This window comes from Thunnus maccoyii, chromosome 4, assembly GCF_910596095.1.
Source record: "Thunnus maccoyii chromosome 4, fThuMac1.1, whole genome shotgun sequence".
NCBI classification, from domain to species: domain Eukaryota; kingdom Metazoa; phylum Chordata; class Actinopteri; order Scombriformes; family Scombridae; genus Thunnus; species Thunnus maccoyii.
Window position 1 is genome coordinate 12,861,664 of NC_056536.1, and position 15,569 is coordinate 12,877,232.

General features: G+C 39.8%; 1 protein-coding gene and 1 long non-coding RNA gene across 9 annotated transcripts in view; one reads left to right on the forward strand and one right to left on the reverse strand.

Moving 5' to 3' along the window:
• The window catches only part of tp73 (tumor protein p73), a 25,825-nt gene continuing 10,256 nt past the window's right edge, over positions 1 to 15,569 (reverse strand). For 6 of the 8 annotated variants that reach the window (XM_042408465.1, XM_042408464.1, XM_042408463.1 and 3 more), the window contains 11 exons: positions 14,757 to 15,005; positions 6,566 to 6,752; positions 6,347 to 6,462; positions 5,680 to 5,789; positions 5,094 to 5,236; positions 4,808 to 4,896; positions 4,537 to 4,664; positions 4,200 to 4,366; positions 3,888 to 4,020; positions 2,410 to 2,503; positions 1 to 2,031 (listed from right to left, as the gene is read on the reverse strand). In XM_042408465.1, coding sequence (XP_042264399.1) covers positions 1,630 to 2,031; positions 2,410 to 2,503; positions 3,888 to 4,020; positions 4,200 to 4,366; positions 4,537 to 4,664; positions 4,808 to 4,896; positions 5,094 to 5,236; positions 5,680 to 5,789; positions 6,347 to 6,462; positions 6,566 to 6,752; positions 14,757 to 15,005 — 1,818 coding nt within the window. In that variant the 3' untranslated portion in view covers positions 1 to 1,629. The remainder of the gene's footprint in view (positions 2,032 to 2,409; positions 2,504 to 3,887; positions 4,021 to 4,199; positions 4,367 to 4,536; positions 4,665 to 4,807; positions 4,897 to 5,093; positions 5,237 to 5,679; positions 5,790 to 6,346; positions 6,463 to 6,565; positions 6,753 to 14,756; positions 15,006 to 15,569) is intronic. The other 2 variants (XM_042408462.1, XM_042408468.1) reach the window with 1 other exon arrangement.
• On the forward strand, positions 9,470 to 14,134 carry LOC121895394. Its single transcript, XR_006095765.1, has 4 exons — positions 9,470 to 9,598; positions 9,734 to 9,789; positions 9,938 to 10,024; positions 13,824 to 14,134. It is a non-coding gene; the product is annotated as an uncharacterized LOC121895394 (long non-coding RNA).

The window sequence follows — 15,569 nt, forward strand, 5'->3', positions numbered from 1 at the left end:
AACAAGGCAAATATTTTAATATCCATGATTTATAAGAAAAACACTGAACTTAACAACCTCAGAAACTAATGAACATTGATGAACAGCAATAGTTGCATAGGTACACATCTTAATAATCTTAAAAAAAAAAAAAAACTTACCAGGAATATCAAAACAAAGCACAATTTCTATTTACATTGTGGTAATGTATAATACTGATCATAAGCACAAATAACCCTAAATTATTTCACTTTTAAAGCATTAAAGTGCTCTGTCTTTGACCAGTTGGTGGGTGAAAATGTGTGTTTGTAAGTAAGAGGGCCTTTAAAGAGAAAATGGCTGCAAGTCAGGTACCAATTAGTGTCAAGTACTTACTACAAACAATTTTGACACCATTACTAGAATTGCACCATGGTTAATCATGCTGGATGGCAATGAAATTAAACTGGAATGTTGCTATCAAAATATCCACAAACAAGTGCCATAAAGATAGATACTAGGTAGGTTACACATCTAGTTATAATCAATATATGAGGACCTTGCCCTGCAAGGTTGTTCAAAATACACAAAGAAGGACAAAAATGCTACTGACTTGTCTAGTATCTTGCTAAACAGGGATACCATTTTTAATTTACTATTCACAATCCTGATTAAATCCCTGCTATTAAGATATAATACTGTTTTTGACCTTTTGTTTCTCAACTGTTTTGCAATGTCTTTTTATACAAGAATCAATACAGTATTATCTAGGACTTAACAAAAAATCTGTGGATGCAATGTCTAACTTTTGATATTACATATTGATTTTGATTTCCATTTGGAGTTTTCATGAATATACATCATTAATACCAAAGCCCATTAAATATTTTTTTAACAATGAAATGATAAGGGCATCATAACCATTAAAATATACATTACTAATGTTCTTGTGGCTGGGCCTTCTCTCTACCACTCAATTCTATGCATTTGGTTCAAACAGCAGATACACCATTCTGAGTCTAAATGCCCCTTTTCAACCACATCTAGTCCAAAACATTTACAAGATACAATATATACATTTGTACAAGTAAAGGGAAACTGAAAGAAAAATAAATACGTCGGCTTAGAACTAATTTTGTGTATCCAAACACAAATTGAAACTAGCAAGTTGCGAAGTGATTGTGACATTTGTGCAATTGTGCAATTGCTACACCATGAATGTAAGCGGATGCTGTAAAAGAAGAATTGGCATGATTTATTGCACAGTGCAAACAAACAACATCCTGTTAATCATTAAAATTTCTCTCCTTTAACATACACTTATCAGAGTTCCAAAAAGTATTGTCCAGACCATGTGTGTTTAGCATTGCCTTGACAATGCAGTGGTATTTGCTATGTAGACTTAAGATGTCCTTTTGTGTCATTTCATGTTCAATCTCCTGGGTTGAACAACTGTTCAAGCATGAAATAAAGACTGCACAGGAATGTGCATTAACACACTGAAAATGTCCCACATTCAAAATGGAACTTGATTCTCTACAAAATCACTGACTGAAATATGACAGCAACATCTAAAGGCATATTTAAAGACCCTATACACATGGTACTACTCTGTAATAGGCTGTTGCTGACAATAATATTGGCAAAACAGTCCATAGATTCTTTTTGGGCTCAGTGAACATCGCTTTCCATGAACTCCTCCTTGATGGAGTGTTTGTTACGTGACACCTTGCAGTCAGGCATGTCGAAACCAAAGTCAGTCCACTCATCAGTAGCTGCTGCCATCCCTGACGCCCCAACAACACCTGACCTGTTGGGAATGGTAATTGTGTGGCGGACACGAAAGTGCACAGCCTCCATGACGCGCTGACGTTGCAGTTCCCCGCCGGCAGCCCCAATGGCTGCCATCGCAGAGGCAGCCATGTTGCCGCTGGAGCGTAGGAGCTGTTGGCCATGATAGTCATGGTGATGAGAAGAAGCAGGCAGTTGGAGGGAAGCACCTTGTTTCATGTCCTGCAGACCTCGCCAGATGGCGATGCGGGACTGCTCTGGTATCTTCAGTGCACCTAAATCCTGGTAAAGGCACAAAGTTAGACATTGGAAAAGCATCAGAATGTAGGAGAAAACTAGGGAAAAAGACAGATAATAATCAGAGTGCAGCAAGTTGCTGGTAGATACAAAATATGAGGCCTGCTCATCAAGACATTGCTCTACAACATCACTAGTGGTCTAAAACTCCAATGAAACTAGGAACATCGTCAAAGATGTGGGACATTTTTGCCTTTATTGTTTAATTATTTTATTTTCTAACCTTCTTATATTCACTATTGTTTGTATTTTTTTCTTTTTACTCCTTTCCTTTGTTTTCTATGAAGCTCTATACACATAAAATTTGTTGTTGTAATTATTATTTTTACTTTCAGATTGTGAGTGCAGGAATGGAGCAGTTACCTCCATGGAGAGAGTCTGGAGATGGTAGATAGTTTGGAGGCCTTGGGAGGTGAAGTAGTCAATGAAGTTCTGACAGCCCAGACTGGTTAGAAAACTGTATGGAGAGAAAAGCATGGCTGCTTAGACTGACATTACACCACAGCAACACAGCCAAAAGCAGGACTAAAATATAAAAATCAACTTCATCAACACTGATGAAAACTGCAGGAAAACATTCTAACCTGATAGTCATGGTCAGCATTATTTTTATACAGAATTGTATAGAAATGCCCCTCATTCTACATCATTACCTCACTATCTAATCAAGCTATAATTAGTTTATTTTAATATTGAGTGTTATAAAGATTTAGGGCACAGATCTAGCCTCAAGTGGACAGAAACTATACATCTTGATAGATGCAGTGGAAGTAATCATAAAACATGCATTTATATTAATGATTCATAAGGCCATTCTTGCTTTGGTGAAGAACCTTTATTATAAATACATGAAATGTTAAAGTTTTAGCAACATACAGTGTAACCAAAAAAGAAGCTATCTGTACAATTTAACTGTACAATAAACATAACAATCTAGAAACCAAAGAGATGGACAAAATCTTCTGTATCAAAAGTCTTAAAATTGAAAAAGCAAAGTCCAAGTATTAAAATGACTGCATTGACACATTATCTTAAAAAAATATGAAAAAAAAAGTTTTAAATTAAATAGAACTTGGAACATAAACAATGGAAATTTCTTTTGAAGAAAACTGGCTGTAGTGTATTGTATACACAGTGTGACTGATTTTAGATGTAACTGTTTGACACACAGTTGGGGCTTTTGCATGACATAACAAACCCTCTGGCAGCCATAGTGGAGGTCTATAACTCTTGAGCAGCTTAGCTGTATGAGTAGAGTAAATAGACGTGATTAATGTGCTGTTTTTGAATGGGAGCGGATCAACACATTTGATTGAGACATGTAGAATATATAACTAGTAGGAGACACTTTTAGTGCATAGACATAGTCACTCGTACTATTAAGGACAAACAGTTTTTATCTCACGGTGTCCAAAATTTAGAAACAAACATACCAAAACACACTTTTCACTTTTAGTGAATTAACTTACTCCCATAACGCAACATTTCCAGGTATCTCTCTTTTTTCCAGTTAAGTTGTCACATAGATAGACATTATTTCCATGCAGCCAATTCTCCAGTGGACTTCTTTATCTTTATGGCACCAGCCATGGTTGCTAGGAGATTTGTGATGCATTTGCAAAGCCTTTACACAGCAGCCATAATCAAATCAAACTGACTGTATGACACATTTACCGCAAAAGGGAACAGTTTGACCACATTTGTACGAACATAGCCAAACAAAGTAGCTGTTTTGACATCAGCATGGCACCCATTCATATTTAATCCATCAAGTGCATCTAATTGTCTGCTGGCCTTTTTTCAAGGCAATTAAGAAGGAGTGTCATTGGAGAGTGAGGTACCTGACAAGGTTGGGGTCAGGGTTATACGGAGGGGGCGGGCTGCAGTGGGAAGCAGACACTATAGTCTGACTGCTGTGGCCACCATTCATATCACCATTAGGCTGCATGTGGTGGCTGTTGAGCATGTTGGGGCCTGTGAGAAAGGAAGGTGTGATCAAGTAGAATAATGAGCAGCAAAATAGCACTATACGAAAATGGCATAAATAGGCTCTCTTAGCATCAATACTTTCTGATATAAGAACTTTATAACAAATTTATTGAAACATGTTACTTATGAGTACATTTAATTTGGTATATGTAAATCACACATACTGTATAAACGCTCACCCATATGAGCCATGGTGGTGGGGGCAGTGGGGTGTTGCTGGGGCTGCTGCCCCACCAGCTGGTTGACTGAGGGTGTTTTGCTGAGGCCTCCGTGGGTATGAAGCTTCATGTTGGACAGTGGAGAGTAAGAAGAGGGAGATGCTATGTGGCTCCTAGAGAAAAGAGTTAAATGGTTAGAGGAATGTGTGTGTGAGTAAATATGACAGACACATGTGTTTGGGTTGATCAAATTCAGTCACACACAATTATGAACAGTACTGTATGTGTGTATACCAGCAAGTATCCGTGTGTTTGTGTATATGTGTGCGTTGGAGTGACTCACGGTCTCTGCAGCAGCTGCTGTTGTGTTTGTTGCCTGTAGGAGTCCACCAGTGGCTGTGGCACCAGCTCCACGAGCTCCAAACTGTCTTTAATCTTCATCAGCAGCTCAAAGTTCTCCCGACCACGAACCTACAGACAAACACAACACGTTACATGAAATTGATTAGTTAAGGAATAATGACTCATCAAATCTAAAACATCTTTAATTCATGACTTATTATACTTTTAAGAATATTTTCACATAAAATAATAAGTGTGTGAAAGGCTCTCACAGGAATATAGTAAATCTCCTCATCTCCATGCCGCCTCTTCCTCGTGTTAATGTTTGGGCTGGGAATATTTGGTGGGCTCTGTTTAAAGTCTATAAATGACAGAAACAGAATCATAGTCACAGAATGACAGGTTTCTAACACATTTCACAATCTCATTCTTTCTGAGGACCAACAACCAACCATGATGTAAACCAGCAGCTAGACCACAAGACAAATATATGAAAAGTCACTAGATCAGTAAATGTGGAGTTAGCATGTACATGTCATTCAGTTTAATTCAACTTACTGCGCTTGTTGGCGCTGCCATTTTTGGCCACATTGTCATTCAGGGCCTGTTGTTCCCTGAAGTGGTCCTCATCTGCTTTGCGGTCTCGGCCAGGACATGCACATATCCGACCTTCAAATGACCTTCTTCCCAACACTTGACCACTGCAGAGATGGTTGGATATAGAAAATATTCTCATCAAGGCGGGAGTTGAAATGTAGGTTCTCTAACATTCCTAATTAAGTCCAAGTATTGATCAGACATGTCTTTACTATTTGGTGTTACTTTAGCTTGGTGGATCAATGCACCAAATAGTCTCACACTACACACTATTGATGCTAAAAATTACATTATCACAATAAATAGTGCTGAATATTAAATGTGTATAGAGTATATAGTAGCATGTTCCATACTTCACATTGAACTCTGGCTGGTCATTTTGTAAATTGATCATGTGCCAGTATTTACTGACAAAACATTTATCCAAGTACCCAGTGCCACTAAGAATTAAAATAAAGTGAAAAAGAGCTAAGAATTGCTTGCTAATGTCAAAAGAAGCACCATTTTTGGGCTGTCCACTTGCATGACTTATGAATTTTTGACTTACTCCCTGGTTTCCAAAGTAATGATGATGAGGATGGGTCTCCTGTTCATGCCGCCCACACAGCTGCTGTTGCACATGAAGTTATACAGGATGGTGGTAAACTCGGTCCCCACCTGCAACACACAATAATGAATCCCACTAATAAGTGGATGCTGAGGGATGACGGGAGTTTGATCGGTTTTAGTCTATTTGACTCTTAACAGGGCATTTCATTTTTTATGGCTAAAACAATTCATTTCAATCTGCACATTGTCACACAAGCAAAACTCCCATTTTACAGCACATGTTACCAATCCACCACTAGAGGGCAGTGTTGCAGTGCATTAGGGGGACATGCTTGTGGTTCATTAACCTCAGGTGCAATCACAGACATTTTGATTTCTCACTCTTGTGCTTGTTTGGACGTGCCCGACATCTTTATTTAGATATGAGCTTTCTATGATGTACTTCACCAAAAATTTACTGTTTACTGACATATTTCAGATATTTAGATGTGCAAACATTTACAAAATCCACATCTCATTGGAGAGATGAAAGGCTCAATACCCCTTTTTTTGGGACAGTTACTGTTTGCTATAGTTGCTGATGTTTAAAGTTGAAGTCATGAGTCCAGTCCTAATACAATACAATGTGTATCTCTGTGATGCACAGTCGCTGATGAACCACCAACCTGTGGAGCCTCATAGGGCACGAAGACACTCTGCCGGCCTGTGACAGGATCATCCACATATTGACTGAGGTTATTCCCCTCCACTCGGATCAGGTGACTGGCTGGAGCTACTTGGCCTGAAGAGAGAATGGAAAGGTCCAGTTAGTTGATCTGAGTCAAAGCATCACACTTACCAGTATGTGTTGTGATTAATGAATTACGTATCTTATTTTATAATACCATCATTAAAGTCTCGTCCTAGTTCGTGGTTGGGGCAGCGTTTGACCACTTCTGTGACGTGCTCCGCCTTCTTGTAGACGGGCATGGCTCTGATGATGCTGCCATGTGGAGGAGAGGAGGACAGCTTGATCTGGATTGGACAGGTCTTGGCAATCTGACAGTAGAGCTTCTTCAGCAACGGAGAATACTGATTGGGAAAACAACACACACAGGGCCATCTCTAATTAGTGATCTGAACTTAGAAAAGGCAATTTTGTGTGTGCTGTGTGCATGTACGTTTCTGAGAAAAAGTAAAAATTAAAGCCAACAATTAAAGAGTTTTCCAGGAGATTTATAATATTTATAATTAACCTACGGAGGGAAAAAAAGTGGCAGTGAACATGTTAATCTCAAAGATTTTGCTACCGCCGACATCACAGCCTAAAAAATATTTCAAGAGGTGGAAGTGTTGTTTCAAAATGAATTTCATGTCATTTGAGGTATTAAGTTATCTATCAACAGACAAAGTGAACAAATAAAGAGATGGGACATTGTAATTATCACATAAAATCTGGAGAACAAATTGTTTTATTCTAGGAAAGGGAGTATTAAAGGAAAGGGAAGGGAAAATACATGACTGTAAAACAGTCAGCAGTAGATTTAAGTCTGTGTTGTAAAGGTAATTACTGTGTTATTAGAATGAATAAATTATTATTATCTTGAAGACTCAGTTTGTGGGTAGTAATAAGATGCTGCACCTGGCAGGTGACATGTGGAAGTTAAAAAGGTCATATTGGAAAAAATGGCTGTGTCTATGTTTGTGTACCATGCAGCTCAACACAAAATGAATGTAAGATCATTTTAAATCATTCAGTTAAACAGGTAAACTGATTCCTGAGTTTAAAGGCATTTAAACATGCACATGCATACACGCACGTGCATGTATGTGTGTAAATTCCTGTTTAGATACATGGAAAGACACTGGGACAAGGGATGGAAAAGCCTTAACATGCCCTGACACAATCACAAAATCTCAAAAATCTTCCCGGTGGATATCAAACTGGGACCTTCCAGAAAAAAAAAAAACTGAGGAGACAGTTGTCCTGTGTGGACTTGCTACAATGGGCCTGAATACAAATGCAACAGCGCACCCTATGGCATAAATACAGTATATTCAGTTTAATAGCTGTAATTCTGCCATATGAGAAAAATGACTCAGTCAATATCTTTTGAGGTTTTTAGCATTTGATTTAAACCCCAAATCCTGGTATTAACTATCTGAACCAGGGAAGCGGATTCACTGGATCTGTTAGCCATGTATCAAACCTTCTTTTCTTTTGTATCTATGTCACAACATAAACTAACATGTTATCTTGGAAGCATATATATCCACCATCTGTAGAACTCCACCGATTTTACAGTTTACTCTTCTACTCAGTTGTTCTACTCAGCCTATGAAAACAGTTGTATAATGTGTCCTGTGGTTTTGGAGAAGCTGTCAAAAAAGTTTCAAAAAACAACCTTGATTTTGTCACCTGGGTCATCTCAGTTTGGCTTGAAACTTAAAATGTTTAACAGAGTGCTTGGTTTACAAACTGGAGGTGTGAGATTTGAAAGAAAGGCAAGAGAAGCATGAAGGTCTAATGAAAGACACTATTCAGTTGCACCATGGGAAATGTAGGATCCTGTTGGTGTTTTTGGAGCTTGACTCATAAAGGGGGCTAAAAATCAGGATATCTCGGCCTCTGTTGCTTCAATTTCAACCATTGTTTTTTTTATGTCTTTTGAAAGTCCCCTACATTGCTGCTGCACAACTTTAACCCTTGAAGTCACATCATGCATACCCTAAATTCCCCTTCTCAACATTGATCACTGTTCTTTCAAAAGAGACTGTGTCTGTGTGACTGTGGCTTTTATTTCTTAACCCATCTCTCCCCTCTCACTCTTGGATCTTAATTGCAAATTACTTATCCATTATGGATCTTTGAGTTCCATCCCACCTCACCGTGACTTATAATGTCAAGGTTAAGATTTTTCTTTAACTTAACATACATGTAATAACTTTTTCTAACAACTTTTTCAGTTCACTGATCATCCAGACTCGGATTTGACTCTCCCACCCAGAGAGCTGCTGTCCCAATGACGGCTGGGAAAGAGTCATTCCCACACCAACAACTGCTTGGATTCCTTGTTTTGACACCGTTACTAAAGCCCCTTACAACCACACACAACCCCCCCCCTACACACACACACACACACACACCCTTAGCCATGAGCACTCCCTTAAGGGCAATGAAAATACCTGTACACAACATTACCTTTTCCCACCTAGCTGTCCCTGACAAGTCTCAACAGCCCGTCCATACCATGAATAAATAATTTTCCTGAGATGCAACAGCCAGACAAACGTCTTCCTGGGGACTTTTCCCGTTGAAACTATCACATCTTGAAAAAAGATCCATTGGTTTACTTTCCAACATGATCACAGCAGAAAGAATATTAACTCATTTAGCATGTGAAAAGAGGAACATTGAAGATTGTGATTTAATGTTAGCAGACAGCATCAATGAAAGGAGCCAGTGATGTCCAGTCATGCTGGTGGGTGATTGGATTTTTGCAGAATTATGCATTATTACGTAATAATGTAACTTTGACAAAGAAATATTGTTCATATTAAACAATATAAATGGGTCCTGTGACCTAATTAGTCAGTTACAAAGACAAAAAAACCTGCTTTTTCTGCAGGCTTACTAAGAAACAACTTTGAAGTAGAGACTAATGCCAGATGACAACGGCTTAGACAAGTCTGTGTCCTGTCACACAAATAGATTCAAACCTTTACTTAGAACACTTTTACCCACACTCGAAAAATAACAATATTATATATGCAGATACTTATAGCCAAGATGTTGCCAGCTGATTTGGTTTTATGGTTTATGGCCATGACTAACTTTTTTTTTTTTAAATTCTGTCTTACAGGAGGTCAGTCGTGGTCTGAAATTCCACTTCTATAATCCTTTTGGCCTATTCTTAAAAGTGACCGTTGCAAAAAAAGTTAGTTCCTTTTATCCACAAAAAAAGATCTCTTGATAAGTTGTGGGAACCGTGGGGATCAGTGGTTTGGTGATATTAGTTTTAAACATCTCAGAGCACATAAAAAATCTCATAAATTACTTTTTGTGTTTTCAGTCTTCCGGGGTGCAGATGCCATGGGAGACGTCTCGACTCGTCCACCATGCAAACTGGTGCGTACATGCACCAACAACACATAGACATGCACACATACGCACGAATATGTGAGTTCACCTCCATGTGTCACTGTCAGCAGTGAAGTGCAGCATTTATAAAAAAAAAAAATCAACTGCATCGTCTGATGTGTATCTTCCTGTACAGACAAGAGATGCTGAGTGACGGATAAACTGGACTTCATCTCAGGACATAGGGAAGGATGATTGGATTTGGAGGCAGATGAAAAAAATGGTAAGAGAATAAACACGACTAAAGGGATTATTTAATTTAAGAGAAAAATGTCAAGATGAGTGAGAAGAGGAAATAAAAATCCTTGACTCATGGTCTAACCGAAATCTGATGAAAATTTTTTGAGCTCATGTATACTGTATATTTAATTAAGTGTGCTGTTATGCAGAATAGGAACATCCAGCAATTCCTCCTGAAATGTGATTTACTTTTCATTGCAAACCCAGTGTTACTGATATTGAATCCATCCATCCATCCATCCATCCATCCATCCTCCTGCCTCTACACGGTGGACCATTGGAGGCAGGTCCTAACAGGCTTCTGGAGACAGGGTGATAATTGCCAGATCGTCATCCATATCCACAAGCAACAGCATGCCCGCCGCAAATTCGCTTAACTGTCCAAATATCGAATACATTTACGCACACACACGGGCACACAAAGCCGACATACAGTCTCCACACTGTGCACATTCACACAGTCTATACTGGCTTTCAATACAGGCTATAGTTACTATATAGGACTCAAATTAATCAAGAATCTCCCACACTTTCTTTGACATGAGACATTGAGAAAAAATGAAAGATGTAATGATCTTTAGAGAGTGATGTTTTTTTTGACAATAGCTAAACTTGGCTCTCTGTAGATAAAGATCTGAAATAATTGTGTTGTTCAAATCGAAGGTTTTTATCAAACATTTTTGCCTGCAATTGCAATAAATTGGAAGAATTCCCTTTTTTCTTCTTTATTTGAGTTACTTACTTGAGTTACTAAATAATGATTTCATCCATCCAACCTACTGACAGATGACATACTCTGAGTAGTAAGAGTAAGTTGAATAGATTCATATTGATTGCTATTCACCATATACTCAAGGGTGCATTTACAGTACTGGCACAGCCCATTGAGATTGTAAAAGTTCAGTCTTCTGGACGGGATGGCATAAACATAGAATTACACAGAGTGTTAAGGGACACACAGCAGAACAGAGAAAATGTTTAATATATTAGTTTCCCGGATTGATGATATCCCATAATCCAGATCATTTCCTGACCAATGTTGATACTGGACAATGTTTTATTTAAGCACTTCATTCTCTAAGAGACTATAAAAATCGTTTGCATTTGCAGCACATTGATCTGAATCACACAAACTCACGTAATCATGAGCAAGTACACGAACTTGCTTGTTACTGTTGATAAAAAATATCCGAGCACCCAAACACGTGTGAAAAACCTTCCTTATTGAGTGTGTTTTCTCAAATCCGATGCTCGGCAGGAAGGCCAACGGTGATGTGGCCGCGGATGATGCATGGAAAGGAAGGGAAAGATGCATTGTGCAGGGCATGTTGGGACCTGTGTTCTAACGGAGAGAGACTAATAGCTGGGAAGAGCAGCTTCTGACAAGCCGCCGTTCAGTGCATGCTCGAGCCTGCAACCCCACTGCATCACACTCCCTCCCACTCCTGACACATACTGTACACGCGCACGCACATACACACACACATACACATACACATAAACTAAAGTCTGAGTGTATGGAAAGAGGTCTTATTATTTGACAAGGCTGAGGTGTTAGATCTCATTTCCAGCCGCGGTGACGCTTGCCTGCTTCCAAGCCAAGGAATCATCTTCAGCTCAGAGTTTCAGAGCTATTATCACTAATGCATGGTGTCTTGACGAGACAGGAGGGGGACTGGAAGATTACCAGACTAGCTTAACATGGGCTTGGATGGACTTACTGTATGTGGAAACACTATGATAGATTAGGAGAAAAGGGATTTTTTCATTCTCTTTTCTTCTCTTCTCTTCTCTTCTCTTCTCTTCTCCTTTTGAATGGTGCAGCAGAATGGCGTGGACTGCCTTGAAAGACAAATCTAACTTCCCGTCAGTCATTCAGTTGACATCTTGAGAAGAGGGGATTTAATGAGAACTGCTTGATGCAATAGGCAGCTACCTTTCTCATAATCTCCAAAAGCACTGCATGCCACCCGCTCTTAGTGGGAGGCAGAGGGGTGGAGAAAGGGGGAGGCTAGGTAACTGATTATAGTCAATATGCCCCTATGGCATTCGGCATTCCCCGCTGCCTGAGGTTACAAGAAATCAGCAAGAACGCCAGAGCCTGTTAAGTCCTTCATTCAACCAAGGTGACTCAGTCTGGTCCACATAGTCATCCTTTTTTCATGTTCAAACCTGGGTTTTCTACTGAACACTTGCGCATTAACATTAGACACACACATAAATCCTCATGCATCCCTATTTTTGGGGAATCCCCTAACATGGGCAGAAAAGTATTCATTCCGAAGGGCTTGACCATAATCTCTTTACTTTTCAAAACTAACACTTACAAAACAATCACGGAAATGATCTGAGCTATCACAAAGCTGTTTGCCACTGAGCTCAAAACTAGCCAGGCAAACCTTAACGTACACTTGATATCCTTGGTTTGGTTTTAAATAGTTGCAGGTTCTCTTTTTTATTGTAAAGAAACATTTTCTTCTCTGCATTACTTTGTTACATAATTTTAGTATTTTGAGAAAATGTTTTGTGAAAAATGAAGACAATTGCATGCACTGTATGTATTGTACTTTTTAACATCTGTATGCAATCAATGTTATCATAGTATCATACAAAATCACACATTATCATACTGTAAAAAATAGCTCGTCGTCAGTTGCAACTGTATAATAATACTTAAATACATCCTCTGATAGTTTGCCAATCTTATAATCAGGCCTGCAAGATAAAAAGAAAGCATTACAGTAAACTCCATAAAAGCCATGAGCAATCACCCAGTCTCTCTCTCTCATTCTAATCCCTCCTGTTTAATGGCAGCCGAGGCATCTGAATAATCACAGGTTTCCTCACAGTTCTTTTTCTGCTGCCTCATCATCAGTATCTTAAGTCGTGTGCCAGTCAAAAACTCCTTTGTCTCTCCTCTCCTGGTAACGTAAAACGTCCACAACTTAAATTGTTCAGGCATATAGACTCAAAACCTTCTTCTTTGTTTGGGATCATTTTCAAACTATTATCCATGCAAACCAAAGCTGATAAGAGTTTTAATTTTGCTGCAAAGGGCCAGATGGGACTGCAGGTTGGTGTTGTGAATAAAGAGACTGAACAAGAGGAACTGTTGGCTGGCACTCTTAAATTTAAAGTTAAACAGTTTGGAGGATTATCATGCTTCTTTGATTTGATGTTTTTACTTAATCAAGATATTTGGAACATTGGGATATCAGGGAGAGTAAGGCAAGTTTATGTGAAGAGCAGAGTAGTACGTATCACAACAAACAAAACAGGCTGAAACATGCCTCTGACATATTTTAGGATTTCATTACATTGCAAAAAAAAAATTCTCAGGTAAAACACACTAATAATTTTTGTCAATGTTTTTTCTTGGTTTCTGTCTATGTGGTTTGGTTGTGAGAAAGACCTGAGTCAGACAATGGAAGTGAGAGGAATGAGATGACAGACATATTTTAGGAGAAGACAAGGCGAAACTTTAGGCGCCAGAGGTGACAGCCATGAGTGTGTGTTAATACCGGAGGAAGAAAGAGGCAGAGAAAGAAAAGCAGCAGGTCAAAGACCACCGCTCTAATGTCCAGAGAGGGATCCTCTTACATCACTAAGGACTGAGTAAAGGAGCCCACCACGCATGGTTACCTCCAGCAAACACAGCCACGGAGGAACCCCTCAGTTGATAACACAGAGACATTCACAGGCCTGGGTGCTCACACACACACACATACACACACACACTGAGTGAAGGAAATGCAGTTTGTCTCTTGTGTCTCTTGTTTCAGGGAGGTCAACTGTGTGACAGTCGGAGGTGACACCTTTCCAGCAGGAGACTTCTCATCGGGTCATGACAAATTACACAGCTCCCATTTCACCTGTCTCTCACCACCATCACATCACAAGGTAGTTCTGTGTGTGTGTGTATTCCTTAGGTATGGTGAAGTGTTTCCCTAAATTCCTAGATTCAGGTTTGGTAGAATGTATCTTCTGAGTAGTGTATTACTTCTACTACTACTGCTACTGTGTATTGGTAGAAACAGCCGTAGCAGTAACAAGAATTATTTTGTACCATTATGTTTATTATACTGACAATATATGTAAATGTGTTATATTGTCAACAACTCAGAAAAGCTTCTTTTCGGTATGTGGAAGACCTCTTAGTAAGAGGCATGTCCTAAAAGTTCAAAACAAATCACAGAAAAAACAGGCAACAATAACAACAGTGTAATATCTGGATTAACACTGACAAACAGGGAAAAAACTGGCATACTACAACAGCCTTTCCAAAATATTTAATATCTAATGTAGTGATGCAATACATGATGGATTTACATGACATTTAATGTAAATAAATAAGCATAAACTCCAAAAAAAAAGTAAAAATCTCACTTACTTCATCTTAGAAACAAAACAAACCACTTTCATACCAAACCTTCCCTGTTGCATTCATCACATTAGAGTACAAGAGGCGAGTAGAGATGAATCACTGAATGATCCGCTACTTTCTCTTGCATGCGACACGCCTGCACATGTGCTGGCTTGAGTGGGGGTGTGTACGTGAGTGTGTGCGTGTGAAAGAGTGTCTTTGTGTGCATGTTCATGTGTGTGCAAGATAGTTAGACAGTAAAACTGGGACCCAGAAAGGCAGAAAGAAAAAGACAGAGAAACACACTTGCACACACTGCATGCCAAAGCCGAGAGAGAGTGTGTGTACTCACGGTCCATGTGGCAGACTTGGCGGTGCTGGATTGCTGGAAGGACACCTGGAAGGCGTGTGGTCCGGGGTAGTCGGTGTTGGAGGGGATGGCCGGTGCAGGCGACAGGCCCTCGAAGGTGGAGTTGGGCTGGGAGTAGGGCGAGGGGGTGGGCACGGCCGACGAGGAGGCGTTCTCGGAGCTGTAGGGGCTGGCGGACGTTGCACGGCTCCCCAGGCTCTCCATGCTGCTGCTCAGCAAGTTGTACTGGGACTGGGGAGAGAAGAAGAGGGAAGAGAATGAGGGAGGCGAAGAGGGAGGAGAGAGACGGAGGGAGGACACAGGTAGAGGTGCTGGAGAGACAGGGGCTTGGAGGCTTAGAGGGAGGTCGGATTACACTGGGAAGGGAGAGTTGCGAGTAGTCTGTGTCATGCTGCGTGTGTGTGTGGGTTCATGTGTAATTGTCTATGTGGATGTCCATGATCAACGCTGTGCACTTTTTGTGTGATTTATATATATAAAAAAGGTCTGAGATTAGGTTATAAAATTATCAAGCATGCTGGGACACAAACTTATGTATGTGTGTGTGTGTGTGTCAGTGAGTGAGTGTAAGTGAGTGGCGGCTGCAGTGAGGTCCCCACAGTAGCCTCCTCAGGGCTATACGAGCCAAGTTGTAAAACACAGGTGTAATTTGTGCTCTGCCTAATTGCCTGCCATTCCCCTCTCGTCCTCTCCATGATTTGAATACGTTTGCTCTGAGGTGTGTGTGGTGACACACATGTCAAAGTTAACGCACCCTATGAGGCCCATTTCTAGTTGTACACAAACTCATAAGCT